The sequence below is a fragment of the Melanaphis sacchari genome, unplaced genomic scaffold (assembly GCF_002803265.2).
Source record: "Melanaphis sacchari strain LSU unplaced genomic scaffold, SCAv2.0 Contig121_pilon_pilon, whole genome shotgun sequence".
NCBI classification, from domain to species: domain Eukaryota; kingdom Metazoa; phylum Arthropoda; class Insecta; order Hemiptera; family Aphididae; genus Melanaphis; species Melanaphis sacchari.
The window spans coordinates 130,607-149,018 of NW_020270481.1; the positions used below are offsets into that span (position 1 = coordinate 130,607).

The window sequence follows — 18,412 nt, forward strand, 5'->3', positions numbered from 1 at the left end:
CAAAATAAACAAAGATAAATATGTATTATTTAATTTAATTATTGTTTTATGTCACATTTTGTTCTGTTTTAACTTTTAAGTATTTTAGATGGAAATACACGAATTTATTGGCTAATCGTCATATTATGATATTGATTTTAAGAAATGCAGTATTTGTAATGTATTTATGTATATCTATTACGTATAGAAAGCAAAAAAAAAAAAAAATTCATTCAAAATATGCATTTAAATATTTTAAATATTTTCATTAGCATTTATTTTGTTTATTTTAACTATAAAATTGTAGGATGTATTTTTAAAATGTAGCGAGGGCCCAAATAAAAAGAATAGGTTTGAAAAATAAATGGTACCAAGAGCCAAAATGTTAATTGACATTTTTTATACAATTTAATAATTTTTTAAAAGCTAATACCTAAAAATTAAAATTCATAATAATACAGTGAATTCTGCTTAATCACGTTGGGACCACCCCTGTTTGCTCACATTAAGCGGTTGCCCATAAAAACCGAAATTAGTTCGAAAAAAAAATAAATAAACTATGATATTAAAAAAGTTTTGATTTTGCAAACGTGAATCATACAATTGAAAAAAATGTTAAATTACCATATAAATTAAACTAAATATAACATACTAAAGAAAATTACTTTTTGGATGTGGTTTTGTGGAAGGTATACAAAAATTGTAATTCCTCATTGTCTAAGCTGTTTAATGTGGATCTGGTTTACAAAAGTGGCATCCGCTTCATGCTTATCTGACTACCCTTATTACCCTCTTGTGTATATTCTAAAGCTATGATAAAATAAAAATTGCCACATAAATTAAACCGAGTGCCCATATTATGCGATTCATTTTAACCTTGTTGGTATACATTGGAATTGGGACTAGACCATTTTGCCCATATTAAGCGGATGCCCATATAAACCGGTGCTCACATTAGGTGGAATCCACTGTATTAAGCAAATTTTTATTTTATAAAAAGACGGGAGCCACAAGTTGGTCACTTATGGTATAAGTACAGTAAAACTGTTTAAGAATTTGCATTACTCGTAAAATAATTACTGTCACCTACATCGCCAGTGGTTCAAGTATATCACCTTAAGTACTTATTATATTTGATGGAATCAAGTAGCAAACTAAAAAACTAATGTTGTAAACAGAATTATTATGCACAAATAAATCCCTCTTGGCCGAATGTTGTCAACGGGTTAGTAAAAAAGTATTAATTTTCTTAGAATAATCCACCGTCGATAAACGAAAAACATATTGTTCTAATGCCATCTATCATATAATAGATATGACGATGGCGTATAATCGTGCGATAATTCAGACTGTTTTACGTACCGTCACCGCTAGAGAGCGGTATGCTATACGTAAAACCTTTACGAAACGCGATATTCGTACGGTCTGTATAATATATCTGTCTATCTTTTTATAAATATTGTAATAACAAGTTTATTTTATAATTTAGAATAATTGTAATAATAATAATAATAATAATAATAATAAAAAAATATATCGACAAATAGTTTAAAAAAAATACTTGTCTGATCGATTCACCACGGCACTTTTTAATATTTCATTTGTTTAAATATTCAACAATGTTTGTTTTTATTTTTTTGTCGTGTGTTTATCGAATACAATAAATCAACCCCGCATGTTTGCATTACAAGAAATTGACGAGCCTATATTATTATATTCGGTAAATATGTAGCTGATAGTGTTGTTGAGTCAAATATAGGATTTTATACTTAGTAATTAATATCTATAGATGTTATTGGTATTATCCAAGTATATTATAATAATGGTTCACAAGATCGTTATTATTTTTCATATGATTCCGGTGTACCTACTACCTTAGTGCTGAATATAATTTTGTTTTATATTCGATAGAGACTTTAGCGTTCCATTTTTTCGATAAACTAATACTTTTAATACTTATTACTTACCTAAATATTTATATTTAATGGCGAACAAGCAATTTGGTGTAATATTTTTGAACCGTCAATGTCGGTACTATTATTATAATATTGTTGATAATAATTTAAGATCATCCTATTGTAACCTAATGTGACTTTGGGATGTTTAATTATTTTTCTTTAGATTTTAAATAGTAAAATTTTATCGATTACGTATAATAAATCTACAGAATTTTTATATTATTGTAACAAATAAAAATATAGCAAAATTGGTTAGAATGTATTTTGAATTGCTTATGAGTTATTTTAAGTTTGTTTCACTAGTAACCTCTGAGTTTATACTCAGATACTATTTGACATCACTATCAAGGGTCATCAAAAAACTTAAGTAATTGACAAGTAATTTTAGTTTAATAAAAAAAATGTTTTGATAAAAACGGTCATTTATCTGTAAAAATGAATGGTCTAACAAGTCGCAATTTTACAATATATTTTAAACTACTTAAATGTATTAAACCAATTGTCCTATTCAATATTTTCTTAGTAAAAATATTTTTTGCCCAAGATTCGTTTAGTAATTTATCGATTTATTGATATTCCATATTATCAAATCATAAACTATATTATGTATTTTATTTTTAATTATTATAATTTTCAACATATTTATTGATTTACAATGGCATGCATTTTAAAAAACAATAATTAATTTTGTAGTATGTTGTGATGAGAGTAAAACCATCCAAAAATTTATCTAAAACACATTATTTTAAGATATCTTAATTTCATACCTAATGTGCTATTCAATTAAGCTAAAGATTATCAGGGGTCTTCAAACATTTTGTTTGAGCGCTATTTATACATAGACTACAGATATAGTTTACAATTATATAGAATTTTTGTGATAAATTATTTACACGATTTTATAAAAGTCTATTTATAGTTTAAAGTTCTAATTTTATTTTAATAAGTCACACCTTTACATTAATATGAATTATAATTAGTTTAGGTATTTTGTTTTACTGGAATTTATAAATTATAAGAACGCAAAGTATACTATTTTTTATTTGTACTAATAAATAAAATGTATCTCAAGATTTGAATAGAAAATTAAAAAAAGAAATTAAAATTGAATTAGTTAAAAATACTAATTTGTGTTAATGTTTCATGTTAATAATATTATGTTTGTAATTAGAAGTTAAATATAATGAAAGTTATTTCTATAAAAATTAACTAGTAAAATAGGTACAACGTAATTTTGATAAGTAATTGTTTGTATGTAACAATGTAACGGTTGTGATTTTTATGCAATCACGACTAATTATTTTACACTTTTCAAATGTGATAACAGTTAAACCTTGACTCATTCAGAAAATAAAACATAAAAAAAAAAAATGAAGTAAAGTATGATAATTGATACCTAGCATAGACAATGATACTATGATCAAAATTATTTAGTTCAGAATATTATATGTCAAAAAACTAAAAACTATGGAAACAAAGAGTTTCACAACTTAAAGCGTAAATTTCTATGCGCTATACACCTACTCGGGATGAAAATTATTTAAAAAATGAAAGAGTTTTGTTAAAATGTACCTAACATTTGATATCTTAAAGATATCAATAAATTTATCATAAATGTTTATAGTTAAATAGTATTCGTTTTTAATTCCTTGTATTTTAATAACAAATTTATTTTAGTGTTTTGGTTAGATCATGAACATAAATCGTAAAGACTTTGTAAAACATCTTTAAACTTTTTAACACATTCCAATTTTTTTTTATCTTATAATAATTATATTAAACGATTTATAAAATATAAAATTATAAATATATATTAAAAATATAAATTATTTATATTTATTTAATAATTAAATTTTATATAAATTTATAAAATATAATTTTTATAATATTTTTGGGAAAATAGATTTAAAGATTTGTTTAAATTAAATACAAATATTAAATTAAAAAAAAAAAAAAACAGTACATCTGTTTAAAATGAAATTAGTTTAATAAGCAAATACTTTTGTCTATACATTTTTAAGTTCATGTAGTATCATATTAAATTCAAAAACATTAACTGTGTTTTATTAACCAATGTTGGTTACATTTTAACAAATCAATATTTTGAAATGTTTACATAGAAGTATTATTACTGTAATATAGAAAACAATAATTTTATGTTAATTAAACCGTATGGCGTATACTTAAAAGTAGAGATATAACAATAATACTTCTGAGCATTACAAAACTTTCAAAATTTTATAAATTTGAAATTGGATAGTAATTATATTATTGGCTTTAATAATATTTATTATTTAGGCATTTTTAAAGTAGATACTTAAAAATACGATTTTGCCCTATAGATAGTGTAAAACTATGTTAGTCTTTGGGCAAGACCGTATGGCGGTTAAATGATTTAAAATAGTAGAAATATGATCGATAATACACAATGCCCTTTATAAAAATTGATAATTGATAATTATATTGTCCATTTACCTAATATAATATACGGTAAAGTTTTATCATGGGAAATCCCATTTAGGGAGGGGAGAGTAGAAATTTATTTTAAATACTGTTAAAGTGATTTTTAGGCTTAACTGTAATTTAATGTTAATAAATATTTATTTTTTTTGACCCATTATCATTGTAGATAGTTTGCATAATGCTTGATATGACTTTTATTAATCATAAGCTCACTTAGCAATTCAGTATGACATATACTTTTTCCCCACAGTAAAGCGGTTTCAAAATTAAAAAGAATATTCTTCTAAATGTTATTATTAAATAATTTGTACTTACCTTTCGTAATTTGACACAGTTTTCTTTTACATCAAACAAAATGAAGTACAACAATTTTTAATTATAATAAATGAAAAAATAAATAGTCATTATAGGTACATCTTTTATGACAAAGAATTTGAGCGGGAATTTATTACAAATGAGGTTAATAGTTGTTGATAACAATAAACGTATGGTCATAGATAAGTAAATATCAATCTTCATTTTTTCTACCTTGGTTCAATTTTCAAAAAAACCTTACCATATAGTTTTACCTTTTGTACGAAATTACCCCGCTTTTCATATCAAACGCTTTTTTTTTTTTATACAGATTACCAACTATTGGCTATTCTTAATAGTACACGTATTTAAGTAAATTCTTAAGATAAACGTATTTAAATTTTAAACTGCTCAAATGGAAATATTGTTAAAATTATTTTAGTTTAATTTACACTTACTTGGAAGCTAAATGAAGAACATTGCAACCATCCATATCTTTTTCGGTAGGCTTACATCCGGAGTACCTGATCAACCATTCCACACAAGCTACGTGCCCGTTGATGGACGCTTCGTGCAAAGCTGTATATCCCACACATGATTTCTTGTTCAGGTTTCTTATGCCGTGAATTTTCAGAAACCTACAAACGAAACGGTAAATATTATTTAAATGATACTTCACGGTAAATAAGTATGCGATTGCTTTACGCGTACAACAAATGCGCGTCATGTTAATATGTTATTATTATAAATAATAATAATAGATAGAGTTAAATGTTGAAAAATTGAAATTAAATTTCCCAAATTATTATAAATATATCCGTCTATCGTATCACCTCAGCACGGACAATTGTCCATTCCTGGCGGCATAATGCGATCCCATTGCACCACGCGAATCTTCGACTTGTAGACGGTCTATGTCGGAGCCGGCTATGAAACCCAAAAAATTGAAGTCTCCCACCCGGCAGGCACGTAAAACTTCCGCGTCCAGTTGTTTGTCACTGATCAACAGCACTTGTCGATCGTTGTAAAAGTACGACGCGTCGAACATGACTGCGGACACCGTTATGAGCGAATTCAACAGAACATAATGAAAATGGACGGCGAGTAAAACGGAAAAAATCCTCTCGGCCGTGTTACAGCGATCTCTGTACGTATGTACACGTCGTTGTAGAGATGCGCATCGGCGATGGCGGCAAATGTTTCGAAACGATTTCGTAACTTTGCCGCGGCCGATGGACGCGCGCGCGACTTTTACGGTCTGCTGGATTCCATGTTTATCGATCGTTGATTTCGATAAAACGCGCGCGAGTTAAGCTTTTTCACGTGTGAGAAAATATAACTGTCCGTAATGAAAAATAACAAAATTTGTCTGTAATAAGACGACGAGAGCGAATTACCAGCCTGTAATTCCCGTTCACAAACACATACTAAAAGGATACGAACTGTCTCCAAAATGTAGATACTTGTTTAAGTTGATTTTGTTTATTAAAAAATTCCATTAATTAAACTTCTTAGATTACTCAGATGTTTTACCTATTTTTAATGACACGCATGCTGCAGCTTAATATAGACGCTTAGTCTACTAAACGTCCAACCCTAACTTAAATTATATAACAAAATCGACTTGCCTGATTTCCTCATGAGCCGAGAGAGTTGAAGCCGGCTGTGAAGCCGAGTTTGGGGTGCAAGAGTCTTCACACACGTTTTCCAGACTGAACTCGCCACTAGATATCCCACTATCAGACATATCGTCGTCTGACGACGTGTGCTGCCGGCGTAAGTCTCCTCTATCTTTGCAGTTGTCCGAGTCTGACGACTTAGGTCGCTTCCAGCCGAAAAACATCAATTTCCATAAACACATGATGTCCACCGTCGTGGATATTTCTCGAACGCGACGATGCGTCTTCCCAATAGTATAGTGTAAGGTTCGACAATGTGTTGTAGATTAATATTACTGCGAAAAACGTGTGCACTTAGTATTTAACGCGTCTTAATATTTTTACGCAAAATAGTTTTTAAGCACGATGTACTTACACTGAGTGTACCGTGCAGACCGGCGAGACGAAGACGAATGTGCACTGCCGTGTATATTACGATAGTATTTTAGTGATTTTTGTGCGTAGTATGACGATTTTCTACGGTGAAAATCTTTCACCGCGGCGATCAAGTGATTTCGGCAGCCTCAATGTTATATTATGTATGTTTTCAATTGTCGGCGGACCGTGACCAATCGTTCTATTTTACCTAACCATCCGACGATAACAACATACATATATATTTAAGCGCGCCGTACGTGTATGTGTAATATATATATATACATATTTGACGTAGTATCACGTGTATAAAACATAATAATAATATGCTGTGTATAATATGCCGAATTTCCGACGGGATAAATAACTTCTGTAGTCTGTCACCGCGACAATACAACTTGCGAAGACACGTAGACGAACATCCTTCAAGCCTATTGGATTTTTATTTGTTTGTATGTACATTGTACATTTGTACGTCAAGGTTTATTATGTAACATTTAATCTAGTATACAATGTATAACATACTGGGGAAACGCATAGTAAGATTTACGGATTTCTCTGCACGTTAAATAATAATAAAATGTATACATTTGATTACGTGAAGTTCCTACCTGAAGTATATATATATATATATAATAAATAATAACTACAGGTTACCTATATAACTATTATGGGTTATAATGTTCAGTTATAAATATTACTGTGTTATGTATCACGTGAATATTTATACTCGCAAGTTTTAATTAAAAAAATAAAAAACGTTCAATTTTTCTTCCATACTTGATAACGTAGGTATACCATTAGGACCATTAGGACTCCTAGAATGTTGGAATTATATAGTTTTAAATGCTTGATTTATAAAAAAATAAACTGTATAAATGCATTTTTCTTATGATGTACAGTTAACCGTTACCGCATTTCGAATGATCGATTGTTTGAATTTATGCTAATTCTATTGTCCGGTTGGCCTACCTATCTGTATCATTGATATTGATATTTGTGTCCAAATTAAAAAAAATGTTTGAACAAAATCGGGTTCGAATTTGTAATAGACACGTGTCGTTTTTTAAAAGTTAAATATTTTTTGCAATGAGATCATATAAGTTAAAATAATTAAATAATTGTAAAAATATGCGAATAATTAGGTTCAAAATATAACACATTTTTAATAATATTCTACAACAGCATCTGCTGTTAAGATTTTGGCGGAAACGGTGTCAATCGTAACGCATCTACATATATAGTAGTACTCGTATTATGTTACATCTTTCTTATACAAATGTTTATATGATATATGTGGGTGGCTGAGTTACCTTGTATAATTTTGAAATTAATATTTTAAAATATTTTTCAAAGTACAACAATATTTTCACAATTGTATTTTGACAATTTTTTATTTATAGTTAATTAATATATATATATATATCCAATAAACATATTAGGTGTTACAGGCGTTACAGCATTTGTTTTGTTGGTATTTCATGTATATTTAATAAATGTTCTACCATGTAAGTTGAGCAGATTATACTATTTAATATCTTACAATGTTGGTAATTTAATATTTTGATCAAATAGCTTTTAAAAATATATTTACCTACTATATTTTAGCTATTATAGAATAACCATATTTTGATTCAGTTGAAATCATTATATTTTTAATAGTGTGACTTGGCACAGTGATGAAAATACGTGTGCATCGATTTTTTAAATGGAAATCTTTCATTATGGTGGTTAATCAATTTTTCAAGCTTCGTATTTTTATTTAGTTTTTTTTTTTTATTTTATTTAACAAATCATTATTAGTTACATAATTGACATAATTAGTTAAATTATTGATTAACCTATCTTCTGTAAGCTTATGCAGGAGATATTAATTAAACATTTATTTTTATATTTATGTATTAAGTTTTGTTTGAATTATTGTATATCTATTACTTAGTCAAATTTTACAACGTTCAAACTTCAAATAATTGTTAAAATATATTATTAGCCAATAATCACTATGGTATAATATTTTGAATAAAAACATTATGTAATATATTTTTTTATTTATTTGAATAGAAGCCTCATTTATTTTTAAGAAGCTTATAATCCTTCTTGACATTACCATAGTGTAAAAATATTTTCATTACCAATAGGTTAAATTTATATATTAATTATATAATATTATATAATGCTTTAGTGATAGGTAGATTCGTTATATTATTTAGTATTTATTATGATTTATTGTCATAGCTGATATTGTAAATAAATTCTAAGTTTTCGGAACGTTTTGCCGTGGTGATAACTTAACAATGAATATTACACTAAGTGTTCAAATGTTAATTTTAACATATTATAATAACACTAAATAGAAATTCATATTAAACTTAAAATAATGAAACTTTTCTATTCTAGCTACTGTTGTAGTACTATAGGAAATCGACTGATTCTTCATATAATAATACGTTTACCATCTTTGATTTTTTTTTTTTTTACAGAAACTTAACAACATCATAAATACGTTCGTAAAATCGTAAGTACAACAATATTCAAATATTTACAAATTATGCACAGAGTCACCTATTTATATACTATTTTTATGTAAATTGTATTATGATATACCTACCTAGTTGGTGCGCAAATAGTCGTATCGGTTTCGTTTTGCTCATGTTTTGTTATATATATATATATATATTATTATATATTATATTATACATAGCAAGTAAAATTCACTCGCGGATACAAATAATAATCGATGAATCTATACACTATAATGACGAATTGACCTGATTTAGTTCGGCGATTTCCTGAAACTGTCAAGGCCGTGACCGGCTAGTGTGTGTGTGTTTACGTTTTTTCCGATTTAACCAAGATAATCGAATAGGTTATTCACGGTCCATCTAAGTCCGTGAAATATGCGAAAAATCGCGTAATGCACTACGCACTATAAACGAAGTCTGAACAAAAAAAAAACAATAAGTGTGCTGTTGAAGCCGACTAATATAAGTATATAGGTTCAGAATACATCGGAGATCATCAATTAATATTTTAATAACAGATCTTGATCTCAACCGATAGCATTAAAATTAAGGTATGATTATTGTACGTTATCTTAATTAGCATATTTAAATGAGCCAAGATCTTATTTTTTTTCTTGATACAATTCATCTTTAAAATATCACTCATAGACTATCAATAATTTCGGTGTCAAAGTTTTTATATCAGATATATATATATATCTTGAATAAAAAATCCACCGTAGGCAGAATCACTCAGTTTTTGAATATTTTTTATCATATATATTTTTTAAGATTTAATTTGCTTGGATTTATTGAAATTTATATTAAAGAAATACTTTGTTTCATTTAAAAAATCCTTACTTCTTTTTTTAACCATTTAGATACTGCTAGGCTACAAAGTATAGCAGGTTAGGTTAAGAAGTTAATATGCACAGTATACTGTTTAAAATATCCACAGAATTTTAAATTTAGTCTTCAAACTTAATATACAATTGGTAATAATATTTACGTCTTTAAAAAAAAAAAAAAACTTTTTCTAAGTTAAGAAAATAGGCATCGTACGTAGGTGTTAATATATCATAAGCTAGATATACCTAAATAACCAGTTATGTACCTACTACATATAGATGTAGACAAAAAACAATACGCAAGTTTCGAGACTTTAATGACTTTAACGTATATTTCATATTAACTAAATTTTTAATACAATATATAATATAAATATCGTTTTACTACACAAACATCATTTTTTTTATTTTCACTTATATTTTTATTTTTGTTCAATTTATCGAATCGAAACGTATAATATAATATAATATAGTCGTGTTTCAAAACTTCAGGACAATAATTTTCATGACAAAATATAATAATATTAAGGAACCGAAAATAATATAGTAGTAATAAGTAATAATAATAATAATAATAATAATAATAATTATAATAATAATAATAATTATAATAATAATAAAAAAAATCATATGTAATAATATAATATTAACATCGAATATCTTGACAATAAAATTGTTTCCCAAAAAATTTTTACAATGGTTATAATAATATATATTATATACTTTTTAAATACATTTTTATTCCAATTTATTAAATTTTTTTTGTTTTTGAGCAACTTAATACAAATAATAAAAATAAGTTTTTGGGGGAGGACCGTATAATTTAGCATTAAATTTGTAGCTTATACAAAAAAAAAAAAACATACCACACGAAAAAAACTGAACAGATATATGCGTATAACATAAACTTAACACCAAAAGGAACACAATAGAAAAAAAATCAAAATCAATTGTTTAATTTTAAAACTATAATTGATTTTTGTAACAATAGAAACATTTAAACATTCTGTCTGTATGAGTGTGTGTGTGTAAAACTGAAAACCGTACTATTATATGTATGTTGACTATTATTATTCTTATTCAAATATTGTAAGACTAAATATTTCAAACTACGTTTATAGTGTATATTTCATTCATTCATTAGAAAAAAAAAAACACTGTCTAAATCCAATAACTATTATGTAATGTAATTAATGTAATATTATTGAAACTGTAATAATGTATTATTGTTATAGTAATAATAATAATAATAATAATAATGAAAAAAGTCGTAGTATACTGTAACTATTGTAACACAAACATAGTCAGCAAAAAACGGAAAACTAAATTATAACGATAAAACTACTTGTATTAATTGTTAATTGCAATATTGTTAAAAAGCTGATAAAATAAAACGGCAAAATGAAAACTCAACTGGGCATGAAAAAAATAAAAATAAACGTTAACGTATAAAAAGGTAGGTACGTGTACAAATAGCGGGTCAAAAGTAAACAATAATAATCATAAAACTAGGTACCCATTAAAATTAGGTCAAAATAGTTTTAAAAATTTAAACGTATTATTTTTTGTAAAAAAAAAAAAATAACAAATAAAATAATAATAATAAAGGTAATCACTTTGCAAGTGAACAATTATACATTTGTCATCAATCAAACAAAAATACAAATGGGTATAATACATTGAATTCGACTATCAATATTAAAATATTGAAAAACACATTCAAGATTAAAGAAAAACTTAATAAAAAAAATAAAAATAATAACCATTGGACCGTTTTATTTATCTCAAACTGTATTTATTATCATTATTGTTATCGTTATAGATATGATTATTATTATGGTATTATGTATTTCATTTAAAACGGCACTAAAAGTATCCTACGAACTATGTATTTGTATTACACCTATTAGCTAAATAATATCTAACGGATTATAACTGATCATCAGTTTTAAAATAAATAAACAATTAAAAGAAAAAAATACAGATTCGACGAATCTGCGTCTGGGTATATATTATGATGTTGGTCCATTGCACGTTCGGGTCCCGCGCCGGACGTCCCCGAAAACGGTAAGCGTTCGCAGTACTTAGGTACACAGTAATTGTAGCATGAAAGTATAAGTAATAGTTACTTAATTAGAGTTGCGACCTGCGATAACGGTTGGATACGCGTACGTAAATATTACCATAGCGATGAGTGTAATGGTTGTTGTGGACGGCCGGGGGACGGATATAATATTGTGAAGAAAGTGAAACCAAAAATTCGATAACATTTGAGTATCATTAGACTCGAAATTTTGAACAACTAGCAATGGCTTATGTGTGTGTATGTGTGGCCGGAAACTTTCCGGTTTGGGCTATTGTATAAACTGTACGCACAGCAAATAATATTAATATATTAAGCGCGGTGCGTGCGTTATTATTGTATTCGGACCTATCCGCTAAATGAATATAATACTATTGTATTAAAATCTGCGAGAAAATCTTGCATAATGTGTGTTTGTGTCTGTGATACACAGCGATAGCGTGTATTTGGGCTATTGTTTATTATAATATATTTATAATGTGTGTGTGTGTGTGTGTGTGAAATACGCGATTTATATGGGCTCGGGTACGTCGGAAAATCGTTGCAGAGGTTCCGCCTGTACATCGATAGAATTTGTTGAGAGACGTGATCGCGTATTTTTTGTCTATTGATCGGTTTGATTATTGTTTGAATTTCGTGTCTGTGTCATCCGTCAAATGGTACTGAGATTAGAATAGAAACATATGTGTGGTTTATATAATCATAATATATTATGTACACTCGTTTATATTATATTATCATAGTGTGGTATTATGTGGTGTATGTGTTTATATGTACATATTATTATATACCGCAGCTCGTTCGTCTCAGAGAATTAAACGAAAATAGAATTTGTATTTTTCCTTTATTTTATTGCACGAGATTGTTTTGATTGGCGTGTTGACGGGTAAAAAAAAACAAACAATAATATTAATAATAAATACAAACAAATAAAAATCACATATAATATTATTGTCCTCCTGCTCCCTACTCTCGAGGTAAGAATTAAGCGCACGTGTATTATCATACTTGAATGAGGAAAAATAATAAAATCAAAGGGATTGCAAACGAATGTTCGGCAAAATGATATATTTCGGAAACATTACGAAGAGAACACGACAGCCGCTTTTTGCATTGGTTTCACGCGGACTACATAAACACGGTGAGCTTATCATTTTTAAAATGTAACATGGCATTCGTTTATTGTTATGTTCGTGATATGAATTTTTGAGAAGTATAACCCGGACGGGTTGTAAATGCCGTACGTGGGTACGCGGGGGAGAGAACTAGAATTAGACATTTTGTTAAACATCGTTACCATTTTATCATTTAATTATTACATTATTATGTACAGGGTTGGTTTTTCAGAAAATATTTTGTTGTTTCAATTTTTTTCATTATATTTACAAGTAAATAAATAAAATAAAATGTCTGTTCTACTATATTATCACTATCATATTATATTATGTACAAGATTGCGCGCTCTGTCGTGTTGTCATAAGAAATTCAATGTTGAGGGAGGAAAATGCAGTGAATTTGTGAGAGTATGTTTTTCATTTTATTTACATGCTAATTATTATTACACGGTGTTTATTTCTTAAGCTTAAGTATCCGAAAATATTTTTTCGTACAAGATGCTTTTGATGGGGTAATTTGCATATATTCTTGATCTACCTACGACACATCTGGGAGTCCTATAAATTATAAATGTGTTATTATTTCCCGAGAAGTTCCTCATCGAAAAAATTATAGTAAACGACAATAATCGTATTAAAATGAAGTAAACTAAGTGAATAATGAGTTTATTTTTTTGCTAAAAAATAAAACTATTTAAACTGAATAAAATAAAATTGCAAAAACCCCTTGGATGAAAATTAAAACTAACATAAATATAAAGTAAAAATTATTTGAATATTTATAAGTAAATAATAATATTTTCGGAACCTAAATGTTGCTTTATATTATACGTTATTTGGATCTCTCTACGAGAGATCCGTATAAATTGGATTTATCGATTTAAATGTAATTTTGTTTTTACACAACTCACGTAGAAAACCACAAATATTATAATACATGACTGTACAACAAAAATTTGCTAAACGACGTTTTTTTTTTTTAAAAATCGGTTAATTTTTAAAATCGCAATTACATAATATTAATTAGTATATACAATTATTTACAAATTTGACACTCACAATTCGTCGTCTAAGCAGGTACTCATAACGCAGTCGACGACGACGAGGACGTGTCTTTCAGTGGGACAATTATTAATGTTGTTTTGGTAAAAATAAAGTTATTATTCTTATGATAATAATAATAATAATAATATCCATTAAAGTAATACGCCTAGTAATTAATATAATAGTATGGTTATAATAATAAATAAATATCGTAAATACAATAATAATAAATAATCATGTGCGCGCGCTGCAGCAGGTCCGCCGTTGAGCTTTGGGAGATGCATGGTGGTTGTGGTGGTGACGGTGTTTGTGAATAAGACGACAGTATTAATAACACATAGTAACATAATAGTTGGCCAACGGCCAATGGTGATGGCGGAGGGGTGGGTTTGGTGGAAGTTAGACAGGCGACGGGGCGGGGGAGGGAAGGTTTAGTTATGTCCTCTCATCGTTAATAGTAACTGAACTCTCATGGGTTGATATGACCCTGTTGGGTGTTACCGAAAGTGAAGCCCAGAGCCCTCGGGTCGCCGCCGTGTAGCCTGAGCGCCTGTTCGAGCCGCTGTTCCTGGAGCCTGAGCGCCTCCGACAGGTCGGGGGACACTTGCCCCTGGTGGTGGTACGGGTTCTGCCCGTTCATCAGCTGCCCCTGCGCCATGGCGTTGTAGTTGATCGCTACGTTTTGCTGCGGCTGATGCGCGTTCTGCTGTTGCACCGACGACTGTCGGGTCTGCAGTTCAGGCGTCTGCTGTTGGCCGGACGACGCGGCCACGGCTTGCGAGACGGCCAACCTGAGCGCCGCCTCCGCCTGCGACCTGAGTATGGCTTCCTGCATGCGCAACGTCGGCGAACTCTGCTCGTGGTTGGGCTGTTGGTGGTGGTGGAGCATGGACTGATGACCGGACTGTTGGTGGTGTCCGCCACCCAGGCCGTCCACCATGGACGACATGGAAGCCCGGACGGCCGCGTTCATGGCCATCTGGACGGCGGATTGCATCGAATTTACTGACGAGTTCGAACCCGAACCACTGCCGAAAAAAAAACAATACATCCGCGTTAAAACACCAAGCATGCTATTCGTCACATCTAAAGTGCATTCGCGATCCCGTTTTATTCGCACGCCAAGTCATTTTATCACCCCATTTCCTGAAGTCCGTTTCAGTCGGACGAAAACGTCGCATCCTCTACACGACTCCTCCCCCCCCCCCAAAAAAAAAAAAAACCTCTAATACCCGCCGAGATCGCAGGATCGAAGGTTGTACATAATATAAATAGTATCATATTGGTGCGTACCTGGAAGTCGTGACCAACGGATTTTGGTGCATGGCATTCGACTGGGTGATGCGCATGGCCGCCGCCGCGAGATTGGCCGCGGCCGCTTGCACCACGGACGCCGGAGTCGGAGGTGCAGATCGCGGCGAGTGCGATGGCGACGGCGGGTTCTGCTGAAGTTGCTGCTGCTGTTGCTGTTGCTGTTGCTGCTGCTGTTGCTGTTGTTGCTGCTGCTGCTGTTGCTGTTGTTGCTGTTGTTGCTGCTGCTGCTGCTGCTGCTGTTGAACCTGCGAAACGGCTGCGTGGGCCTGCTGTTGGCTCATGAACAGTGCAGCGGCCCGCTGTAGGTCGTTGGCGTTGTACTGGGGTTGTTGGTTCATGTATTGGTGACCTCCGTTACCACTGACTGTACGTCAAACAAACGGAAAAAAAATTAGTTTTAATCGAAAACGACTACAAACTGACGGCAATAACTGCAGAAGGCTGCAATGTACACTTACTCATGCCTCCAGTCCTCGCTGCCATTAGCTCGGCCAACTTGATGGCCGCAGGATTGTTGTTGTTGTTGTTATTGTTGTTGTTGTTTGTCGTCGTGTTGTTGTTGTTGTGGTGCAACACCAACGCGATTTGATTGTCGGCCGGCGAGACAGACAGCCGGCCACCTGCGGGAACGGCGCCGTTGCCACCTGCCGCAGCCGCCGCCGCGGCCGCGGCCACCGCAGCAGCCACGGAGCTGTTGGTGCCGGTGCCCACCGAACCCGTGGAACCAGCGCCGCTGGGACCGTCCATGTCGCCGTTGTTCGACGACGACGAGTCCGAGTGAACGGAATGGGGCGAGGCGGGGCCGCCCATGCTGTTGGTGGCCGTCACGGCGGCCAGGAAGTTCTCCCGTTCCCTGCGCTCGGCGGCCGCTCTGCTCAGCACGTACTGCGCGGCGAACTGATGTTTGGGATCCATGCGCATGTGCTCCATGTGTGTCAGCAGGCCTGTACAACGAAAACGCGGGGTTATAAGATATTTTTGTCGGCCGCCGCAGTGATGCTGTGCATAAATCTATATATGATGGTTAATAATAAATTGCGGCGCACAAAAAAAAATTGATTTGTTTCGTACGTTGTGCGCGTGTGATTATTTTATTTTTTACTCGGTCGGCAACGTATGACGAGAGATTTATGCGACGTGCGCGCCGTAAATCACTTATCATCGCGATGTCGGAGCGCTAACACGGCGCACTGCAGCAGTTGTGTACTTATAAAATAATATATTTTAGTGCGATGGTCGTTATTTTGTTCGGACAAACCGGAATTCGGATTAAAGATTTATATTCCTAAACTCGGATTCGATCCATTGAGATCCAGGTGTACGTATTATTATTATTATTATTATTATTATGTGTTTATTATAAATAAATATGCATTACAATAATGTACGTGTATATGACTATATCGTATATAAATCTAGATATGATGTCGTGCATACGTTTAGTTATATACATATTTATATATACACGAGCATAATATTATGTAGATTGTATGAATTCGAAAAAAATATTTTTATTTTACGATAAATAACTATCACGAATTATATTTGTAATTCGGTAAACTCGAAAGTCTCAACGAATCGCGATGATACATAGAATACACCATGCGCATATAATATTATTATTACGTATATCCTGAAAATCTTAACATTGCCGATACGAATGTTATCACTACAACGCTTTGACTAACCTGATTCGTGGGTGAATACGGCTTGGCAAACAGAACACGGCCACATCCTGAGTTGGGCGTACTGAGCTGTTTCTGGATGGCAAGCCAAATGTTTACGCAGACTTCCCTCGTTCACGTAGTGTTTACCACACACCGGGCACGGATGATTAGCAGTTCGGCGTTTGGCCATGTACGGACCAGTACCAATATCAGAGTAACCTACGGTAAAAGACCAATGTGAAAATTGTCTACAAGTTTTTACTCCGAGTTTATTATAATAATAATATTCTATCACTTACTTTGTACGACGGCCTGCGACACGGTGGTCGGATCGTTGTGATGGACTTTCATGTGTTCGACCAGTGACTCGCTACCTAGGAACAGTTTATGGCACAGCGGACAAGACGTAGTGCTCGCACCGCCCATCAAAGCGGCGTGTTGTTGGAGCACATCCATGCGAAGTTCAGCTTCCTGAAAATAAAAAAAATGTTCCTGAAAATAACAATAAAACATACGTCAGGTAACCAGTAATCAGCGAACCCGGAAGTACACGTGTGTTCGGGACTTGTTGGCGGGGGAGACACTTTAAATTATAATAATATACACACAGTCGCCGCCATTGCACAGCGTGTTTCCTTTCCGCTTCGCGTGAAGAAACACAATACCGACGTGGTCCCTTTGGACACACGTATTAATCTACCATCTAGATATACAAAATACATATATTACACACACTCTATTTCTTCCTCTCTCTCTCACACATACACTAATATTTATATTTGTAAATAAATATATTGTCTGCTGCGAGTTTGGATGGCCATTTTGAAAAAATAAAAAATAAATAACTGTTTCCGTTTTGTTTTACGTGCCATTTCTATCCGTACTGTACGTTCGCCGTACACGCATAAACCTGACCACCGTCGCCGACGCCGCAAAATATACGCTCGAAAAGATCAAATTTATGGCACGCTGCTGTTTAGGCGACGGCGTGCTCAGATTTATCGTTGTACGCTCATGTATATTGTATGCTCTAAAATTTACCGACCGGAGTTTATTGTCGCACAACAATAATATTTTAATCGTTATTATTTTTTCCACCCCGTTCCGATATTA

The 18,412-nt window shown here is 31.8% G+C and overlaps 2 protein-coding genes across 3 annotated transcripts in view; both read right to left on the reverse strand.

The window, feature by feature from the left end:
- The window catches only part of LOC112590886, a 75,027-nt gene extending 68,457 nt beyond the window's left edge, over window positions 1–6,570 (reverse strand). Inside the window, exons 1-2 of one of the 2 annotated variants that reach the window (XM_025334478.1) lie at window positions 6,323–6,570; window positions 5,153–5,332 (exon numbers count right to left, since the gene is read on the reverse strand). In XM_025334478.1, the coding sequence (XP_025190263.1) occupies window positions 5,153–5,332; window positions 6,323–6,555 (413 nt within the window). In that variant the 5' untranslated portion in view covers window positions 6,556–6,570. Of the gene's footprint in view, window positions 1–5,152; window positions 5,333–5,527; window positions 5,720–6,322 lie in introns of those variants that run through there. The other variant, XM_025334479.1, reaches the window with a different exon arrangement.
- Window positions 6,571–14,479: 7,909 nt separating this feature from the next.
- LOC112590870 (Krueppel homolog 1-like) overlaps window positions 14,480–18,412 on the reverse strand; it is a 35,466-nt gene continuing 31,533 nt past the window's right edge. The window contains exons 6-10 of the mRNA XM_025334452.1: window positions 17,599–17,791; window positions 17,321–17,518; window positions 16,091–16,576; window positions 15,612–15,996; window positions 14,480–15,346 (exon numbers count right to left, since the gene is read on the reverse strand). Of these exons, the coding sequence (XP_025190237.1) occupies window positions 14,788–15,346; window positions 15,612–15,996; window positions 16,091–16,576; window positions 17,321–17,518; window positions 17,599–17,791 (1,821 nt within the window). The 3' untranslated portion in view covers window positions 14,480–14,787. The remainder of the gene's footprint in view (window positions 15,347–15,611; window positions 15,997–16,090; window positions 16,577–17,320; window positions 17,519–17,598; window positions 17,792–18,412) is intronic.